At 39.5% G+C, this 20,886-nt stretch overlaps 1 protein-coding gene across 1 annotated transcript in view; it reads right to left on the minus strand.

Annotated features, from left to right (window-relative positions):
• Positions 1 to 20,886, minus strand: part of LOC117826496 (receptor-type tyrosine-protein phosphatase N2-like) — a 231,307-nt gene that overhangs the window by 179,618 nt on the left and 30,803 nt on the right. The window contains exons 3-6 of the mRNA XM_034702594.1: positions 12,337 to 12,450; positions 3,811 to 3,925; positions 3,516 to 3,660; positions 102 to 480 (exon numbers count right to left, since the gene is read on the minus strand). Coding sequence (XP_034558485.1) covers positions 102 to 480; positions 3,516 to 3,660; positions 3,811 to 3,925; positions 12,337 to 12,450 — 753 coding nt within the window. The remainder of the gene's footprint in view (positions 1 to 101; positions 481 to 3,515; positions 3,661 to 3,810; positions 3,926 to 12,336; positions 12,451 to 20,886) is intronic.

Raw genomic sequence — 20,886 nt, forward strand, 5'->3', positions numbered from 1 at the left:
GAGGCGACGCAAATGAGAAAAGAAAGCCACAAAGACAAAGCATTGTTAGATGCCAGTTTGAGTACATGGTTTTCTGATGTTAAAATTCATAAAACACACACCATCCACAGAAGTCAGAGGGTCCCTGACTGAAGCCCCTTGAGTTCTCCCCAACTCCAGAGGCCTGGGTTTCAAGGTCTCCATTTTGAGCCCAGAATTTTCTTTTCCATTGCTGTAAAAGGGACGCAGACGGGGCGAAGGGGCCTCCTGCTGGCTGGGTCCCAGGCCCTCACGGTGCAAGGGCAGACGCCCGGAGAGATACTGCCTGAGGGCCCCCAGGAGAAGGTCACCCTCAGCCTGCATGGCCAGCATCTGGTCAGGTGGAGGTCTCTGCTTCTGGAGAGATGAAACAGGAGAGAAGCTGGAGGGAGATGATCTCTGAGATGAAGGCTGGGCCATGGAGCGATAGAAGTCTTCGGGGACGGACTGGAAACGGTCACTCTGAAAGAATCAAAGAGAAGTACATATGAACACAGACTGAGACGTTGTTTGGAGGAATCAAGGACTAGGGAAGAAAGTAGAATAAGGAACATTAGATACATTAAATGTCTTTATTTTGGAACCTTCTGATTCCACAGGTGTAAAAAGTTCAAGAATATAAGAATGGAGAGTAGAGATGCAACACTGTACCAACCTCAAAGCCAATTTAAGTCTATAATCATAACTTCAAACAACAAAAACTTTTTAATGAGTTATGTGAAATGTCCTGAATTAAACAGTTCTAGTTGCTTCCAGAAAGACAAAACAAAATGTTGCTCAAGGTGAATTTAATTCTGGCTCTCTCTGTGTCATGTGAGCTTTTTGCTAGCTCATTCCACCAAGTAAGCTGTAAGTGAACTGCCACATTTGTGTCACATGTGTCGTGAATCAGCTCCACAATAAAATGGTGAGGCCATTCCCTCTCCATCCAGCTCATCATATATGTGGATATAATTAAACGTCGTCAGAAGGGGAGCGCACAGTGAAGCTCTGAGCTGCACATGGTGGAAATGCTTACAGCACATCTCAGTCACCATCAGGCTCAAAAACAGAGCAAACAGCACATAGCTGCAGAACTTTGTGGGCATTTTTGCACTTGAATATCATTAGCAATTTGCAATTATACTGTGAATTAGACCCTGAGACAGAGCAGATAGTGGGGGCAAATAATGCCCAATTATTGATGCTATTCACGGCCACAATCTATTCTTGGCGAATTCCATCAAAAGGGGCCTTCTTCAATAAAATTCCTTTGTTTCATCGATCCAACAAGGTAAAGTAAAATTTTACCTCTGCCTGTTGACACTGTGGTAAAAACGTCAGTGTTGGTTTCAGGCAGGTCTTGAGAGTGGAAGCAAAATGACATTTAGCACATTTGTGTTTAAATGCGTGTCACTGCAAAGCTCTGAGAAGAAGGAGAGCTGAATGAAGACAGAAATGTAAGCATAAATATTCCTGCAGAAGTCCAAGCTCACCTTGTCTGACATTACCTTCAATTTAAATGTTCAGTTTAATGTAAATCAGAACAAATAAGCATGCTGTTGTTTTAACCTGATCGTATAAGACTAAATTTCAATGCAAACATCATTGAAATGGATATGTACATTGATTTAAAAGTAGAGACAAAAATAAATAAATCAAACCTTTGTTCTACCTCTCATTTCAATGGGAACATTTTGATGTAGGAGCCATTTTCAGCATTCATATTAAACACTTTCATCCAACGTCAGTGGAAAAAAAAAAAGTCATAATTGGCATAAAAATAGAGCCCATTTTTGAAAAACACGTTATTAATCCATTTATGCAATCATATTAACGAATCCATCAGCTCCAACAAAAGGAGAGAGTCACTGACGGCTCCATTAACGCCCACCTCAGAGCGCAGAAACAGAACAACTCCCTGTAACGGTTAAATTAACATAACAAAACCGGCAAGCGTTGAAGGTCCTCACAGTTGTCATAATTTTGTATGATTTGTATGTGCGAGGCCCCTCCTGGTATTTACAATGTCACGATATTCATAAAGTTTGTACCCTCCAGGACCCCTCACCCCTCCTGCTCCTTTTCAGAAGCACTGAGCACGTGAACCTGAAGAGAAAAGCCCACGAGCCCCGAGCGTCGCCTGCAGGCTCCTCTGCAGCGTGCTGAGGGAGTCTTCGGTTTAGTCCCCCCAGCCGGAGAAAGAGGCCTCTGCCATTCAGCCGGGCTCCCTCTCCCACAGCAAGCGGACATGTTGGAGGAGCGAGTCACGTGGAGAGTTAATAATTAAATCGTTGAACTCCTGAACTCTCTGCTGGTATTATTTGGCTCCCAACGGTCGTGCTGGGAGAAGCCATCAGTTAGGATGGAGAGGCGAGGGCGAGCTGACAATGGAGGATGACACTGGACTCCCTGAAGTGACAGTGTGTTTGGTGGTGAGTGTGTGTGTGCTGTATGTGTCCCACCTGCTTCCCCCTTCAGTCACAGTGTATACTTTCACAAAGCCTTCTTCATAAACCGTCTCACACATCTTTTTCAAAATTAATGGCATGCATCTTTCATTAGAAAAAAATATTTTAGAATTTAATATTGGGAGAAGTTCATTTACGAACGGTAATAAGCCCGTAGACGATAAATAAGGAGGATTTTTTTTACTCAAAGGTCTGGCTTCGCTCATCATGACGGTTTGTTGTTGTAGTTAAGTGAAATACGATCTGATGATAACACAGAGTGTTTTATTTTAAAAATTAAGTGGATGTTTTCATTTTGTTTTGGTGGCTGACTTCCTGTCCCGCTCCATCTGCTCTGTTGAGATTGATGCATCGTGCTCCGACATCCGGCAAAAATAAAAGTCTTGTGTATTTGATCCGGAGGGCTCCGAGACGCTGGATCAGAGACGTAGCCGGAACGCAATGGAGCGGATCCAGTGGAAGTTAACACATTGATTAGAATAGAAACCTATCAGGTCCGGTGCCGTGACAGACCAGACACGGATCTGATGGAATTTGGTCGCAAGACTTATACAATGAAAGGTGAAAATGAGAAAAATAGCTCTCCTTTAAATATTTGTACCGGCTGCACCAGCTGAATATTTCCAACGTTGGTATTAGCTGCCGCTTAAATCTGACAAGTAGCCATAAGAGAGTGTTGAGTATCCTCTGAAACAGAGGATGTTATGACATATTGATTTGAAATATGAAACACTTGGAGTGTTAGGAGGACAGAGCTATATCAAAATATTGTATGATACAGAATATTAATGTGGTCCCCACTCTTTTGTTGAGCTAGAGAAAGGTAATTACTGAACTAAACGTACGATAAAACACTATGGTATGACATTTTTGACTAAATATGGGGTCAAAAAAGGTTAAAGCTGTTGTCTCATCAAACACCAACCCTCTGGACCAAAGTGCAACTAAAGTAAAACAACAGTAACACATCAAAACCACTAACAAGAAGAAAAGTTGGGACCACCAGAGACTCAGAGAAAGCAAACAGAGCATCCAGGATTTCCTCACCTTGCCTGGAGCGCTCAGACCCGAGGCAGACGATGTCCTGGGAAGGAGTCCGAGACGCTGGAGGTACATCTTCAGGTTTCTGCTCAGCTCCACCTCCAGTGGCTTCACCCTCTGGTCCTGTGGGTCCATCGCTTCAGCTGTCGGCCTGAGAGAAAGACGTCTGCATTAAATGCTGTTTGTGTACACCTCTCTGTCAGTCTCTCTCTGACTTTCTATGCTCTTCTGCTCTCTCGTGGTGGGTAAATGTTGGATGTGTGATGATCTGGTGTTAAGAATATTTGGGTGAATATCTGACCTGCTGTCCCTGTTGTAGTCTGCTCCGATCTGCTGAGGCCTGTAGGGGATCCTCCTCAGCTTGGACAACTCTTTGGACAGAACCTGCTGAGTGGTGTCATCCTCCCAGGTCAAGCCTGCAGAGAGAAGCACAGCAAACCCTTAGGAACACATCATTACATTAAATGATCTCTATCATGTGAGTCTCAGACAGAAGAGAGCAGAGACCTTTATTAATCTAACAGATGTCAGAGGGGCGGCGGAGCTGTCAAACTGTGATTTTTATGCATGAAAAAGTCCAGCAGAGATGCTGTTAGTATTGCCTGTAATGCAGGGAGAATTATTGCTGAGCTTGCAGCTATTTTGCTAAACTCATTAGGTCAGTTATTAGCAGAGAAGACAAGGCAACAGCACGTCGTCCTTTGAGACTGTTGTCGTGAGCTGCAGGCTTTTTCAGTGACAAGGCAAAAAACTATTTCTCCTCTCCACTTCTCACCATGAGTTCGGAAGTACGGGTTTAACGTGAGTACGGACAATTGTTGTACGAATTCTTATTTAAAGCTGTTCATCAGCACCGCTCAGAATCCACAAGCATGAATACAGATATCAAAGATAAAGGTCTCTTTATCCGAGTAAGGCTGAAAGTCTGAACCTTGTCATAAAAATAAGCTATGTATCCATCCGTTTTCTGTGCTTAAGGTCGGGATCCACTCTTCAATTTTATAAATGTTGTGGCGGAAAGTAAACTCACTGTACCAGTGAATCATTTACGATGCAAAACCAAAGCTCAGGATTGATGTTCTCACTCTGTATGATCTGAATCTCAGGCATTAAAGACAGAACTGTGATTCTAATCTTTAAATTCTATAAAGTCAGATTTCTGAATTTAAAGTCAGAATAAAAAATAAAAGTCAGATCTCTTTTGTTTTGTTGTCCCCGCCTCCGAACTATGTTTCCAGTGACCCTAATCCTCTTTCATAGGATTAGGCTGTCTCAAAATGAGCTTTGCTTTATTGAGCATTTACTCGGGTATCTGTGGCGGCAGCAGCATCGCTTGCATGTTTACATTTTACAGTCTTGTGACATAACTCAACTCAAGCTATGTAGAACCTTTCATACATACAGGCATGCAGCTAAAAGTGTTTCACAAAAGAACAGAGACAGAAAACAATGGAGATGGGTAAAATAATAAGACATTATTGTAAAAATTTATTTATTGTAATTTAATAAATAAAATGAGTGAGAGTAGAAGGCAAAATTAAAAAACAATTAGTTAAAAAGATCAGATAAATACAATAGATAAATAATATAAATAAATGTTGAAACAATAATAATAATAACAACAACAACAACAACATAATAATAATAATAATACTAATAATAATAATAATGCTAATAATACTAATAATACTACTAATAATAATAATGATAATGATAATAATGATAATAATAATAATAATAATAATAATAATAATAATAACAATAATAATAATAATAATAATAATAATAATAATAATAATAATAATAATAATAATATAATAATAATGCAGTCCTGGACTAAAAAAAGTACTCCAAATTAATAGCTAGATTAAAAGGTAAGTCTTAAGTTTACTTTTCAAAATACCCACAGATATAGTCTCTGCATGCCATTTATTTATTACTTATAATTCACCTCTACTTCAGATATCATCTTTATATTTCCTTTTTAAATATATCGACTTGTTTGATATAAAAATATCCTGTCTCTAAATCTTTTATAAAACTCTCTCTCGTATGTCTCCAGTGATGTGATGCATAAATGGCTGTGCATGTAGCATCCACTCATTCAGTTTAACGTTTGATCAATGCTCCACTTTGTGTAACTTGATCATTCAAATCAAATTACCCAAACGTCATTACATTTGGACATAAATAATGCGTTCTTGATATTGTTAATCACAGGATTGATTTGATATCAGTAACTATTCGTCTTCTCGGTGGAATCAAACAACAAGAGCACTAAGTCATGATCAGATGAGCGTTATTTGATCTTTTCCTCAAGGTAACATTTTCAGCACTAAGTATTCAAAGCGTCTTTGTACCGACGTCAGCCAGACATGACTGTGTTTGTCTGGACTTGGCAAGTTAAGAGTATCAGCATTTGTTACGCAGCTCTTCTGCATTACAGCAAGTGTACAAAGGACAAGTCTGATGAGCTGCTCGAGCAGTCACGTCTGTTTCTTATGCTTAACATGCCTCCAAACAGCTTTTTGGCACCCGAACAGAAGAGCAGGCGCCAACAGCAGATGGGGTAGCGGAACGAAATGTTACCGGAAATATGGCTGCGACGCACAGAGCACAACATGAACCAAAGGCTTTGGCAGATGAGCGATGACGTTCCTGAAAGACTCCAGTGATACAGACTGCAGCTCCAGATGTGATGCAATGAGATGTGAGACCAGCGGAGAGGACACACACTTTAAAATGAGAATGAAAACACCAACACTGTCAGCAATAAAGCCTTGATCTCAAGTTTTTGGATGGAAAGAACATCCCAGAGAAGGTTTAATGGAGACAGACTGTGGGGCTGATTGTGACAACTATTCGTTCAGTTTATTTATATGTTCTTAATATTATTTAGATTGAGTTTAACTAAATTAGAAAAGCCTGATGTTGCCCAAAAAAACAAACTGTTTGGTCCTCACTGGGAGGAATACAACCACAATTCCAAAAAAGTTGAACTCTGCAAACTGAAAAATGTTGATAAAAACAAATTTGGATAGTTTACAAATCATCTAAAGCCCAAATGTAATTCAAAATACTGCAAAAAAAATGTTGGGAATGTAAAATTTTATTGTTTTACAAAAAATATATGCTAATTTTAAATTTGATGCCAGCAACATGTTTCTGAAAAAGTTGTTTAATGCTAAAAGAAACACCTTGAGGAACATCTCCCAACTAATTATTAAGTAACATGACCAGGAGAGACACTAGAGAGGCTGAGTCTCTCAGAAGAAAAGATGGGAAGGGTTCACCACTCTGTGAGAGACTGTGCAAGCAAACAGTTCAACAATTTAGAAAAAAGTTGCAGAGAACCAGTGGATTTCTTCATCTTTAGTACATAATGTCATTAAAAGATTCAGAGACTCTGGAGAAATCTCTGTACAAAGATGACAAGGCCCAAAACCAATACTGGTTGGCTGCGATCTTCAGGCTTTCAAGTGGCACTGCATTAAAAGTAGACATGACTCTGTAGTGGAAGCCACTGCATGGGCTCAACGTCCATAATAACCATCGTCTGTGAACACAGTTTGTCACCACATCTACAAATGTATGCAATACAGAAACCATGTATAAACATGATCTAGAAACCTTAGTGACTTCTGTGGGCCTGCGTCCGTTTAGACATTCTTTTTGGAAATCATGGACAATCCTGCGAACTTAAAGCTAGGGTTAGTAGTCACGAAAAACTAGTATGACTTTGAATGTAGCATTTCCTCAGGACTCTGTCTAACCCCCCCCCCCCCCCCCTTTTTCTCACTCTTTTTTAAGAACACATTATGTATTGATTGCTATCAGGACATAAAGATCATTTTAACCAGTATAACAAAAAGTGTATCTAAATCTGACTACTAACCCCAGCTTTAGGAGGAGGGGACCATACATGTTCATTAAATATAGACTTCAAGTCATTTGAAAACTATCATATTCTGTTTTTATCACCATTTAGACAGTGTCCCAACTCTTTTGGAATGGGGGCTGTAAACTTAATTAATTCAACACTGCTACCAGATTGGTACTCAGTATCTGCATCAGACTGGGTTTTCCCACTTTCCCAATAAAACTTTGTTAGCACTGCATTATGATTATTACAGCCAGTGTAGACCAAACAATTTTAGTGAGAGGAGTTGAAATTTGCATCCACTTGCGATGTGCTGGTCTTCAACTTTGTAAAACCTGAAAGTTCACATCATGTGGGCGAGTGATGTTGAAAAGCAACAACTCTCTGTGCACCCGTCATTACTTTAGCTACACGTCACCGTAGTTCTTGTCAGCTATTCTGGGATATGGTTAGCTAACAAAGGCGTTAAATGTCCCTGCATGAAAACAAATACAAAGACTAACTTTCCTAAACCTGCTCTGCAAAATATACCCAGAAGTCCCCTTTGCTTTGAAAGTAAAAAGCATTTCATGAAGTCATCCTAAAGGAGACACTTTCACAGCTAACACCTCATTTACATTTGATGGTCAGCCAACAATGGCTCATTTTCTAACAACTGAATCCACACTTCTGCCTTGATGAGCAGTGAATCTAATTAAATCAGCTCTACTTGTTAATGAACATTTCAGCAGAAGGACACCTTCTTTAGACCCCTGCACGATGAATAACGACCCCAACTGCCAGGAATCAGGCACAAGCCTCTCTTTAACAGCTGCACAGCGTGTCAGGCCAGCCTCCGCCATCAAAGAGCCATAAAACGGAGCTTTTAACGGCGGCTGTGGTGGCTGAGAAAACGGGCGTTAGCGTCGGGTGAACAGACGGCATCTGACACGACAGGTTAATAAACGTTGGAGCCCCTGCCAGGATATTCAGAGAGACTCTTCTCACAGATGAAACCGACCACAGAAATGTGAGCCAGAGGAGAGGAGAGGAGAGGAGAGGAGAGGAGAGGAGAGGAGAGGAGAGGAGAGGAGAGGAGAGGAGAGAGGTACAGGGAGTGTAGTCAGATGCTTTCACATCTGAATACATGACTAACAGAGGGGTTAAGGTACAGAATATTTTCAGAGGCTGAAATTTGTGGTTGTTTTTAAGAGGGCCAACAACATTGAGCATCAGAGGTCAGAGGATAAAGCCTTCTTCTCTTGACAAAAACACAAGGTCTGTTTTGCACAAGCTCCAGCCCCCTTTTTGAGATTCTTCCATCGGCGGGAGCCATATTGAAAATTCTGAACTCAATCTAACTTGGTCCGAGCTAGTGTGAGGTAAAGAGGTGGGCCTTTAGTCTTTTCGCAAACAGATACAGGGTGCCCGCCTGTCAATCAAGTCTGCAATGTCCTTATTTAGGCAAAACTTGTAAGTTTAATATCTTACAGTTATAAAAATCCCCCCTGTAGAGTGTGTGTTGAGAGATAAATGAGCTATCCAGACCTAAACTGTTTTTTTTAACCAGGCTGTAAACATTTTTATTCTGCTGTAAAGATTGTCTTATTTGAATGGGTGTGTATGTGGTTTCCATTGTTTCTGCAGCCAGTCTCAAGTGGACACTCCATGAACTGCATTGGCTTCATATTTCAAGACTGAGGTTGCTGCTTGGTTTCCTTTAGTTTCAGACACTCGTTTTCTGTGCATTTGTTTTTACTTGGACTAAATTGTGCTCAGGTGGTGACGTCGGACAGCAGCAATTACTCCCCTGAAGTCACTGTATCTCTAAAGCAGGCAACAATATTCAGAATTCTTTTGATTTTTGAAGCAACTTGTAAATAGTCTTGATCACAATCCATTTATTTAATCACAGGGCCTCAAAGGGTGGAGACAATCCCAGCATTCATATAGTAAGAGGCGGGATGCAACCCACACACTTACACATATGGACAATTAAAGGTTACCTATTAACCTTGCGAGCATGTCTTTGGACTGTGGGCAGCATCCAGAGGGAACCATAGACTGTATAAATAATGGACGTAGTATCCGTGACGTCACCCATCTGTTTCTGAAGTCCTGTTTTGAGGCCAACCATCTGCGGCAGCCGTATTCGAAATGTTGAACTCAACACACTGTAACTGCTGTTGAGCTAGTGTGAGGTAAATAGGTGGACTTTGAGCCTCCTGGCCAACAGCTACAGTGTTCCCGCCTGTCAATCAAGTCAGCTGTGCCTCTCATCATGGCAAACTTGTAATCTTAATATCTTCAAAACTGCCACGTTATGAAAAACTTCACCCCCTGTACAGTGTGTGCCAATCGAGAAATGAGCTATCAAGACTACACTCGTCTTTTGTACCAGGCTGTAAACATTTTTATTTCTGCTGTAAAGATCGGCTTCTTTGAATTGGTGTGTATGTGGTTTCCTGTACTTCCGGAGCCAGCCTCAAGCGGACACTTGATGAACTGCAGTTTTTAACACCGCATTGGCTTCAATTCTCGCGGTCGGAGGTTTTCGCTTGGAGGGAACACACAATTGTAAGGGGAGAGCATGCTAACTTAACACAGCTGAACCATGAATCTGTGAGCCAACAGCACTAACCCCTCGGGATGCATCCCTAACCACAGCACCATCATTAGGGCCAGAGCACCGACAAGGTCGGTGAAGGCCCTCTTCTTGACAATTATTTCTCCTAAAACCAGTTCATACATGAACTACCAACAAACGATATGCAGATAAGCAACAAGGATTTAACTCTAGTAAGATATTTTATATCTGAGTTTTTCAATTTCAATATTTTAGTGGAAATGTTTGAACAAAGAGTTATACATTTTAAAAACTGGGATAAAAAAACCCATCTGCAAGTCTGACCCTCTGAGAGACAGTTGTTGTGATTCGCATTATGTTGCTGAGAGCCAGAGAACACACACCAGACTGCTGCTTGATAGTCCCTCACAGGTGAGACGGGGAGGTCAAGTAGAGTTAGAACGCTGCGTGTGAACTAAAGAGGAGCGCTGTCGCTGTGGGCTGGCGGCTCCTCTGACCTCAGCATTGTGCCTTTTAAATGGCTCCACACGAGGCCTTCAATTTGCTGTGAGAGAGGATGAAGAGGACAGTGTGTGTGTGTGTGTGTGTGTGTGTGTGTGTGTGTGTGTGTGTGTGTGTGTGTGTGTGTGTGTGAGCGTGGGTGGATAGAGGAAGGTGAACGCCATGGCAGAAACAATTGTAAGAAAAGGTGTACCATGAGAGAGAGAGCTTACAGGTTCTGTAAGTCCAAAGATACAAAATAGATATTTTTATAGTTCAGGCGATTATTCCTGTCGTTTACAAATTGAGGGGTTTTCAGTTTATAGAACATTAATCTATAAACATTGATTCTTTATTCATGTTTGATTATGTAGAAAAGGAATGACAGAAAAAAGAAAGAAAGAAAAATTAAAAGGCAGAAAAGGAAGAAAAGAAATAAAGAAATGATAAACAAATGAAGAGCTGAAGCAAAGTAGCAAAGGATGAAAGATATAAGAAAGAAAGAAGGAAAGAAGGACGAAACCAAGAAGAAACAAAGAGATGGAAAGAGAGAAAGAGGGAAACATTAAAGAAGGAAGCAAAAGACATCAATTCAGACAGAAAGAAGTGAGGAATAAAGAAAAGAAAGAAAGAGGGAAAAATGAATAGAAAATTGAAATGATAGCCAAAATATGAGGAAAGGGACAAAGAAAGAAGTAAACGAAGAAAGAAAGAAAGAAAGAAAGAAAGAAAGAAAGAAATGAAGAATGAAATGAAGAATGAAACAAAATGAGAAAAATTAAAAAGAAGTTATAAATGAGGAAAAAGAAAAAGGAAAATAAAAAATTCAAAAATGAAAAAAAAAGAGAAAAAAAACAATAAGAAGAAAAAGTACTGACAAAAATTAAGGAAATTAAAAGAAAAAGTAAGAAAACAAAAAAAGAAGAAAGAAAAGACCCCAAAAATAAAGGAGAAGACTGAGGAAATATTAAAGAAAAAATGAATTATGCAGAAAGAAAAAGTAAAAGACAACAAGACAGAAAAAAGGGATAAGAGTTAATTGACATAAGTAATAAATGTAGATGGAGGAAATTGTGAGAAGGAAGATAGAAAGAAAGATATAAAAAAGGAACCAGTCGATATACGGACATAGGTTGTGTATGTGTTAATTATAGAGAATGTAAGAGCAGATTAAACTGATATTTTTTTACAGTGCATGGCGGTTCCTGAAATGTGTCTTCAGAGTTCAGTCTCCTCAAATATCTGCAGCAGACAGCTGGAGCTGAACGTCTCATCTGCATAATTTATTTCACTTCAGAGTCTGACAAACGCCTCCAAACCAGTCGCTTCTGTGAAACCTGAATTTCTGCAGCTCTATCGCAGAGTGCCGACTCAACTATTCTGAACAAAGGAGAACAGGAGCTCGGCTCAGTCTGGTTCAAATAAAGAGAGTGGAAAAAGGCATCAAGGTCAAAGTGTTATACTTTTTGTATAAAACTGTTCAGTTTCTGTTTGCAGATTTTGAGCAACAGGTTGTTTTTTTCTGTATCGAGGTCTTTCCTCTTTCCTTTCAATATAATGCTGCATGATGAAAGCAGACGAAACGCTTGGTGGTGCCACCTGGGCTGTTACAACGGTCTCTGACTCCCTCTAGTGGTCGAACTGAACAACTACAGTGGCTTACTGCACAAGGGGAAAGCTGAGATGTGAACCTTTAAATAAAGATGTACGAGTGAAGGTTACAAAAAAGCCCATCATGGTTCATCATTTACCAACTGAATGTGTGTGTGTGTGTGTGTGTGTGTGTGTGTGTTTGTGTGTGTGTGTGTGTGTGTGTGTGTGTGTGTGTGTGTGTGTGTGTGTGTGTGTGTGTGTGTGTGTGCGTGCGTGCGTGAGTGAGTGAGTGAGTGAGTGTGTCATACCTCGGTTGGAGAGCTTCTCGAGCAGTGACCTGAAGCGTTGCACCACAGATGGGGAGACATCGTAAGTGTAAACCTCCTTCACTGGAACAGAGTGACACCTCCCAAACATGCCATCTGTGAACACACAAACACACACCTTAAAAATCCTGTGAGGAGTCTCTAACCTGACAAACAGACTCAGATTCATACTGATGTCTCTACGTGACCTGTGCAAGAAAACACAGTGACCAGGAAGAACACAGACGATTTCTATATTCATTTTCAATGCCTGTAGTGATTTTAGCAACACTAAGATAGATCAAAATATTATGTCCAAATATTAAATCCATGTATGCATCACATATCCGTGTTCCCCCTGCAAAGACTAAACTTGGGCCGGTCACACAAGGACTTTTTTATGGCTGCACAACTATATCTGCCCCAGATTTTTGCATCCTTTTTCATCCCCTGTATGATCACCTTCTATGATCAGTAAACTCATGTGATATCTGCACTCGATCTGCACCCCTCAGTAGATGGTGAGATTGAGACAGAGACAGAGAGAGAGAGAGAGAGAGAGAGAGAGAGAGAGAGAGAGAGAGAGAGAGAGAGAGAGAGAGAGAGAGAGATGACGTCCCATCCCTTAACACATTGATTGCAGTGTGACATCTCATGAATGAACCCTCAAACCCTGTCACATGTTTGTGCAGCTCGTTGCAGCTGATGTTTTTCTGCGTCTCACAGAGAAATGAAAAAGAGGGGATTCTGTCAGTGGGGGGCAGACCTTCCTTCTTCCAGATCCTACGACTCCATGGGGGGTATCCTATCCTCGTCTCAACCTCACTACTCCTTCAAGTACATGAAGACAACACGATGGAGTCTAATTCAAAAGACATATCTGTTAGAATAGATTTTAAGATATTTTTATTAGATTTTAAATCTCTTAATGGTCTTACTCCTTCTTATTTATCAGATTTGCTTTTATCATATGAGCCAGTGAGAGCCCTCAGGTCTTCAGGATAATGGACTTTTAATTGTACTAAAAGCTAAAACAAAGACCCACTGTGAGGCAGCCTTTTATTATCACGGCCCACGCCTGTGGAACACCCTACCTGAAGATCTGAGGGCTACACAGAGCATCAACATTTTAAAAGCAAACTCAAGACCGACCTTTTTAGTCTCGCTTTTAACTGATTTTCATTCTTATACCAGATTATTTCATCTCACTTTATTTATTCATGTATTATCTAGTTCAAATTGTTGTCACTTTTTATTTATTTTTATTTATTTATTTATTTGTTTCAAGAATAGCATCTTATTTTCTTTTAATGGTTTAGTATTTTAGTGTTTTATTATTTTATAAATGTATTTTATTTTGGTGGGTTTAATTTTCTGTGTAGAGTTTTAACATCTTATTTTACCTCCAGTGTTTCCTCATTAAGGTATCATGAGAGCGTCATGAGAGCGTTTCCTCAGCAACTTCTTTTTTATTTTTCATTTCTTTATTTATTTCATTGTGACTGTGACTGTTATAATTATCATTGTTGAATATATTGTGTTCTTAACCTTAGGATTGTGGGGTGGGTTTGGAGTCAGGGCTGGGGTTGGGATTAGGATGGGGGTCTTTTTATTCATATCTTTCTTTTTTTGTAATTTATCCTATTTTAAGTGTTTTTTATGTACAGCACTTTGTGTTACAATGTCATTGTATGAAAAGCACTTTATAAATAAAGTCTGATTGGTTGATACTGTTGCCATTGAAGAGCTACAAAGTGGCCAATCACAGGGACTATTTGTTTAAGCTGCAAATCCTTTTTAATCCCAGGTAATAAGTGGGATGATGTTTGGTGAGCAGCTTGTTTTTGCAAAATAGAATCCTGACAGGGTGAGACAACATTTTGCTCATTTATAGTGAAAGTATAAAGTGTGATCAGCCTGTGTTGTTAGTTCATGTTTGGTGTCTGCAGCTCCATGTTGGTAGTTTCCGTGCATGCCTCTCACTGCACATCTGCATGTGTGTTTTAGCATGTATGTATGTTGCATAACTGCATAACTTGTAAACGATAACTCGGGCCTCTTTGTCTATAAATAGTCTCTGCGTCACAGAGACTGTCTCAATCAACTTACACACTCCATTTAACAGGCAGCTAAGGATGACCAGCGGCTGTTCTGCACCTCTGTGATTACTCACAAATGTTTAACTGAGTACATGTGGTGTTGTGTACACAAGAGACAGGAGGGTGAGATGAGCTGCAGGTGAAAGAGGAGAGGTGAGAAATGAGATGGGGAAGGGGGGAGGATTGATGCAAACTGCAGTTCAGTGAAAGATGTGGAGATTTTAGACAAACTTTTATAATGGTTAAAAAGTTTGAGGTTATTTTTGTTGCTGAATAAATCAAGATTAAAAAAACACTGCATTGACAAAACAGAGTGAAACACCCGTTTGAACCACAGTTGCTCGTAAAATCTGACTTTGTGGTTTTAACAAATGTAAAAGTTCATGTCCTTCCACTGCACTTATTCAATAACCACGTGGTAACTAAAGTGTCCCAGTTTCCTTTTTCTTTTGTATTATTTCTCAGAAAAATCTCACATTTATTTCAAGTCCTCTAAAGCTATGCAGAGCTGAGTACACATGGAGAAAGATCTGAATCAAATCTCTTTTTTCAAGCTTCTCAGAATACACCAGCAACAACCTCAGAGTTACTCCAGCAGCAAATCCATCAAAACCTAGGAGCACTTTGCAGCATTTAGCAAGTTACAGTGGCAAGGACAAACTTCCTTTAACAGGCAGAAACCTCCAGCAGGACCAGACTCATGTTAGACACACATCTGCTGAGACCGTGACAAACCATGCTGCCATTACTGATGCTGTAGAAATAAGTTTTTCATTATTTAATAACTATTTATGGATCTTTAACTCGTTTTTTATTCATCATGTTTATTCTGACAAATGGTTGATTCTATTTCTCTCTTGTCTTGTTTTTTTTATATTCTATTTTTATTTTTCAAATTTGAGCACATAAACAGAAAATAGGTATAAAGGGGGAAAAAAAGAAAACTACTGTATGAAGTAAAATGTAAAAAGTTAATATTACAGAATAAATACAGACAGTAGTTTGTTCATAAACACTAAAAATAAATGTAAAATATAAAAAGAAAAATATAAAAAAACAGCATTCCCATTGATTTTCATTGATTCTTGCTTTTATTGAGGGTTACCGTTTTAGTGCTGTCAGTTTGTTGGTTGGTGTAAAAACGAGGCTGACTCACTGTAAACAAAATCTACCTAAGGGTACAGATAAATTAACCTTGAACCTTCCCCACACACGAGGTAAGTTAAGCCTTAACGTGTATCATGTTGTAATCATCTGATGAACGTCGGGATCCAGAGAAATCAACTAAATGACTCAAAATCTGTGAAAACAATATTTGGGTTTTCCTGATGATTATTCATGCTAATATGATTTCAATAATGATGCTGTGACTGCAACAGAGAGGAAAGGCGAACCATCTCTCGAGTGAAGTCCTGCAGCAGGCCTTTCTTCTCCCTCAGTTCTCATCTCAAACAGCATACAGTAACACCAATTCTGAGTCTCCCAGAAGGAACATCTTGAATTATCTCTCATAATTACACTCATGCATATCTAAGGCTCTGTAATCTATCCCGGTTTCCTACCGGGGGGCTGGTATTCAGAGCCAGACATGTCCTCTTCTGATTTATGGAGCAGATTAGAGCAGAATGAGGATTCACAGAAGCACAGGCTGTGTTAAAATGGAAAAGATGGACCTGCAACGCTGACGCAGATGTTACTTTAAGATGCCATTATTTTGATATAAACGTCATTCGGTGAAAATAAAATACACACTTCTCAGAACACTTTATATTTACTACTAACCTTCTGTAGCCCTGTGGTTGTGCAGGAACTGTGACAAAAGCAGTCCGATTATGTACGTATATAACTTTAATCTGTCCACTACACTGAGTTTAGTAATTTCTCCAACAGCTTGACAGCAAACAGCAGCGTCTCTGGTCAAAAATAAAACACAGATCCAATCAGCAGTAAAATGTTTGTATCATCATTCATTGTGACGGTGTTGCTGCCCTGCTGGTTTCTACCCTGACTTGTTGCCATAATCCAGCACGTGCTGTGTTTACTTTATGGTGGTAGCTCTCCTCTGGGGTTTTCAAGCTGCTGATTGTGTAGGAGAGCAGTGCATCACAGCTACAGCTAAATATTGAAAGTTCAATATACGGCTGTCAGAGTTAACCTGTAAAGCAGGATGGGATTACTGTCCAAAATTAATGATTTTTTAATTTCTTAAAGTGTTATTTTGTCCCTTTCTGCTCATTGTAGATATGCTGCCGCAGTGTCTTCCTGCTTCCTTCTGCTGCCGCAATGGAAAAGAAGAATACTGCGCTTCTGAATGGCACATTTCAGTTAAAAAAATGTCCCTAAGAGTCATTTTTACAAACATTTCATGAACAGGAAACACATTTTACTGAATTTCAAAACAAATTCAGGAAACCCAGAAACATTTCACAAAACACAATTAATAAAATGAGAAAAAGATAATGAAAAAATACATTTTAAAAACTGCTGAAATATCAAATACATTCTGTGAGATGTTTTTTTATACTTTGGGAAATATTTTTGCATTTCATGACACATTTTGAGTTTCCTGAAATATTTGTTGCATGTTTCGACATTTTTTTTGCATTTAGTGAAATGCTTTTCAATGTTCTGTGTGTGTTCTATTTTTTTAATGTTCTTGCAATGTTTGTGCAGTTGATCTCCAGGGATGCAGTACAAAACAAAGCTGCATTACGAGGCAAATGGAGTTAAAATATCACAGAAATACTTTGAGTTTGAGCTCCCCCTAGCTAAGCATTCAGGTGCAGTCAATCAGATTGGTGTCAGCCAACAACCGCATCACAAAAGCAGCAGAGATTTATTTTAGAGAGTGAATCACATGAAGCAAAAATAAAGTGCATCAAAGTCTTTGATCAATCACAATAAGCCACTGTAATATTCTGGGTTCTGTCCAATCTCACACACCTGATCATCTAGAGTTTATATTAGCGAGAACAGCTTTGAGCTTTGACTATGTTAACCATTATATTGCAGCCCCCGATGACACTCCAAATTATAGCTAATAAATACTTCCATAGCAACGATCTAACTCAGGGAACATGGTTAAATAACATTTACTGATTGTTATCCTGGAGCAACATGAACACTGTACAGGCAGAGATTTTTTTAAGTGTGGCAATCAATCTTATTGAGTGCTCATCATGCTTCAAGAGTCAGAACTAACAAGATGTTGGGGACACAAAGACAGTGTATCAGAGCTTTTATCTCTTGATGGGCAAGCGACAAGGTGCAGTCACATAAATGCTGAGTTGTGGTGTTATTCTATTCTGACTGAAGGCAGCAAACTGAGTCCAGCCTAATGAACTGGATTAAGACGTCTTAATGGCTCCGTCGCCTCTGGGGAACAACACAAGTCCATTCCTCGCAGACTGCACTCCTCAAGATCAATGACATCTAACATCGCTTGGCATAATAAACCTAGACATCATAAGAGCCCAGAACGCAGGAAACACTATGACTCAGGACCGAAGATGAAAGATGATGTAGGCAATTAAACAGGCAGAGAGAATAAAAGAGATAAAAGCATGAAAAACGATAAAGAAAGTAAAACATATAAAAGCAACACAATGAATAATATCAACAGAGGTAAATACAAGCCATACAAGCAGAATAAAAGGACAAAAAAACAATCAAAGGATATAGAGCTTTTGTTTTTAAATATAAAAGCAATTAAAGAGATGAAGCACTAAAATTAAAAGAAATTAAAAGCCATGAAAGCAATAAGAAGAAAGGATAAAGAACGTATGATAGGAGAATGAGTAGAAAGATGAAAAAAAGGCTGAAAGAGAATGACATCACGTAAAAGTACATCGATTTTCTTCCAATTTACTTTACAACAGGTCTTAACTTCAACCAGACTTCCTTGTCTGTGGGTTTCATTGTGAACAATCCTATCAATGACTTGAGAAGCAACAATGTTTCCACAAAAGTGTATTGAAATTCAAACTTTAAGCTATGTCTGCACAGTAAACTGCATCAATATGTGCTTCATTACATCCCCTGGTGTAGCCTCTATTTGTCTGTCTCTGGTGAGTCTCAGTTAAAAAATAAAAAATAGTAGAGTTAATACTTCCTCCTGGTTTACTTTAACCCGATTAACTAAAAAATATACTTCAATGAACAGATCTTAAGTATTCTGAAATAAAACATCGTGTTATGGATAAGTAAAAAGTCAAAAAATAAACTTTTGAAATGTTTGCTGAACAGAGCTTTGATCACTCATTTCAGATGCATTCGAGGGAGTCTGGAAATCAGCATGCTAATGGATTGTTAGCCGCACTAGCATGCAGATATCTGTTTATAGAGATGATTAAATCATGGTCTGATTACTGCTGATGGAGGCTGAAACCAGAACACTTCTTTCTCATACTAAAATCCAATTTGATCCAATTCAACTGACCGAATTCAGACTCTGACAGAAGTTTATTACTATCTCATCTGAAGGCTTCTCATGTGACAGAGTCCGCAGTAGAATAATTAAAACTTGCTGCTCATTTGTATCAACTTTTAAAGAGTAATATTTATTTTTGGGCATCAAGAAACATTCAGAATGAGTCAAAGTTATCAGGAAACCAACATTTATATACAAGCAACGTTAACACTTATTGAATATCCTCTAAGCCTATCTTTTTTCTTATGTTTAAAGAAGTTGGTTCAGACCCATTGAACTCAAACATCCCATAATACTATACACACTGCTTTTATTTGAATCATAATATTCAGCCGAGCAGGTTTATCATTTTAAGTCTTCAGGACAGACTGCCCTCGCCGTGGCTTGCTGTGACATGTCATTTGTTGAAGACATGTAGGGGAGATGACATGCGACTGGGTGCAGATGGGTAATGGGCTGATTTTGCCCTGCTCCTCCAGCACCTGTTGCCATGGCGACTTCTATCGAGTGTTTTTTGTCCCTCAAAGCTAATCAAGAGGAGGCAGGACAGGGAGGCTGAAATGGAGCACCCCTTTGTGTCTCCTGTGTGTGTATGCCAGTGTGTGTTTTGTCTGGGCTTGGCATGTGAATCTCCCAATTTGGTTTGTAGAGAGCACCTGGGGTACGTTCAGGAGAGCCCTGAAGTCACAGCTGGATCTGGATTTGATCTAGTAGGAAGGCTTTGGGAGAAATTCCATGAAATCTAACACATCTGAATACCTAAATGACATGTCAGTTGTCAATGAATAAACTACAAACTGCTCAGTTCATTCTCACACCAAAGTCATCAAATACAGCAATCTGATCTTTCTCTTGGATGCAAGAGGCAATGACTGGTTCATGTAACCAAACTGCAACCATTTTGCAGCATTAACCACATGTTAAATCTCACATCCTAAAAAGTTGTGTGAAAGCCAGAATAAAAAGTATGTTGGCAAGCTTTATTCTGAAATGGTGGTAGACATTGGTTATTCATCATCCCAAATTTAAGCTTACAACAACATACACCTTTGAGAACAGTGTCCAACTAAATTCAGACATTCAACTGTAGCAAGCAGTTAGCTTTACACAAGTTCTAGGCAAGACTTCCCGTGTGTTGCATTATTTATTTATGGTCCATTTAGTAAGTTACGAAGCAACTGTGTTTTCGTCTGGGATAGAGCTGGGGGGTTGCTGGACGATGGTCACCCCTCTCCAATCTTGCACCGCATATTTGCAGAGAACCTGGAGCTAAATGAGAACCTGCCTGGTCAGAACTGGACAAGCCTTTCGGAGGAGAGGTGAAACATCTTTAAGAATTTCTACCAAGTTTAGTTGCCTTTTCGGATCAAGCTTTGAAAGGCGCTAAATGACTTGCAGACGACGTGATTCTGGGTCAGGGTTTCATAGCAGAGCGACTCTCTCACTATGATCTTTTGACAAGTCTGCCCTGGATCCAAGTTTGCCGTTTGTTTGGATCCAAGCCGTCATTTCTTGGTCCATGTCATCCTTCAGAGTAGCACTCATTCCTAGGTTTCTGGTAGGTCTCAGTTTCACTGTAAACAGTAAGTCACACAGAGGCTTCACCTGATTTTCTTGTGATTTACTTGCAAGTTTCAGGTCTGAAGTAAAGAACAAAAGCTTTGTCAGGTCTGTCCACGAGAGGAGAAGAGAACAACTTTTAGAATGTTTGTTGAACAGAGGTTGGATGATCACTTCCAACACAGCGTCAAGCAGATTTGTTTCTAAAGCTGACTGGGAACAGATTGTTTGCCCCACTAGCATGCAGACACCTGTAAAGTGATATGTACAATGTTGCCAGATTACTGCTAGTGGAAGTTGGGACATCATCACGACAGATTGTGTTTCGCCTTGCACACTGATTTTGCTGCACACACCAAAGTGTACTGATTGGTCAAATAAGCGTTCCAACAACAGAAAACAGATAACTTCTCATTCTAAAGTCTTGCCTTACAAATTCTACTGTTTTGTATGTCCTAAATAGAT

Source organism: Notolabrus celidotus, chromosome 15 (assembly GCF_009762535.1).
Source record: "Notolabrus celidotus isolate fNotCel1 chromosome 15, fNotCel1.pri, whole genome shotgun sequence".
In the NCBI taxonomy this organism is placed as follows: domain Eukaryota; kingdom Metazoa; phylum Chordata; class Actinopteri; order Labriformes; family Labridae; genus Notolabrus; species Notolabrus celidotus.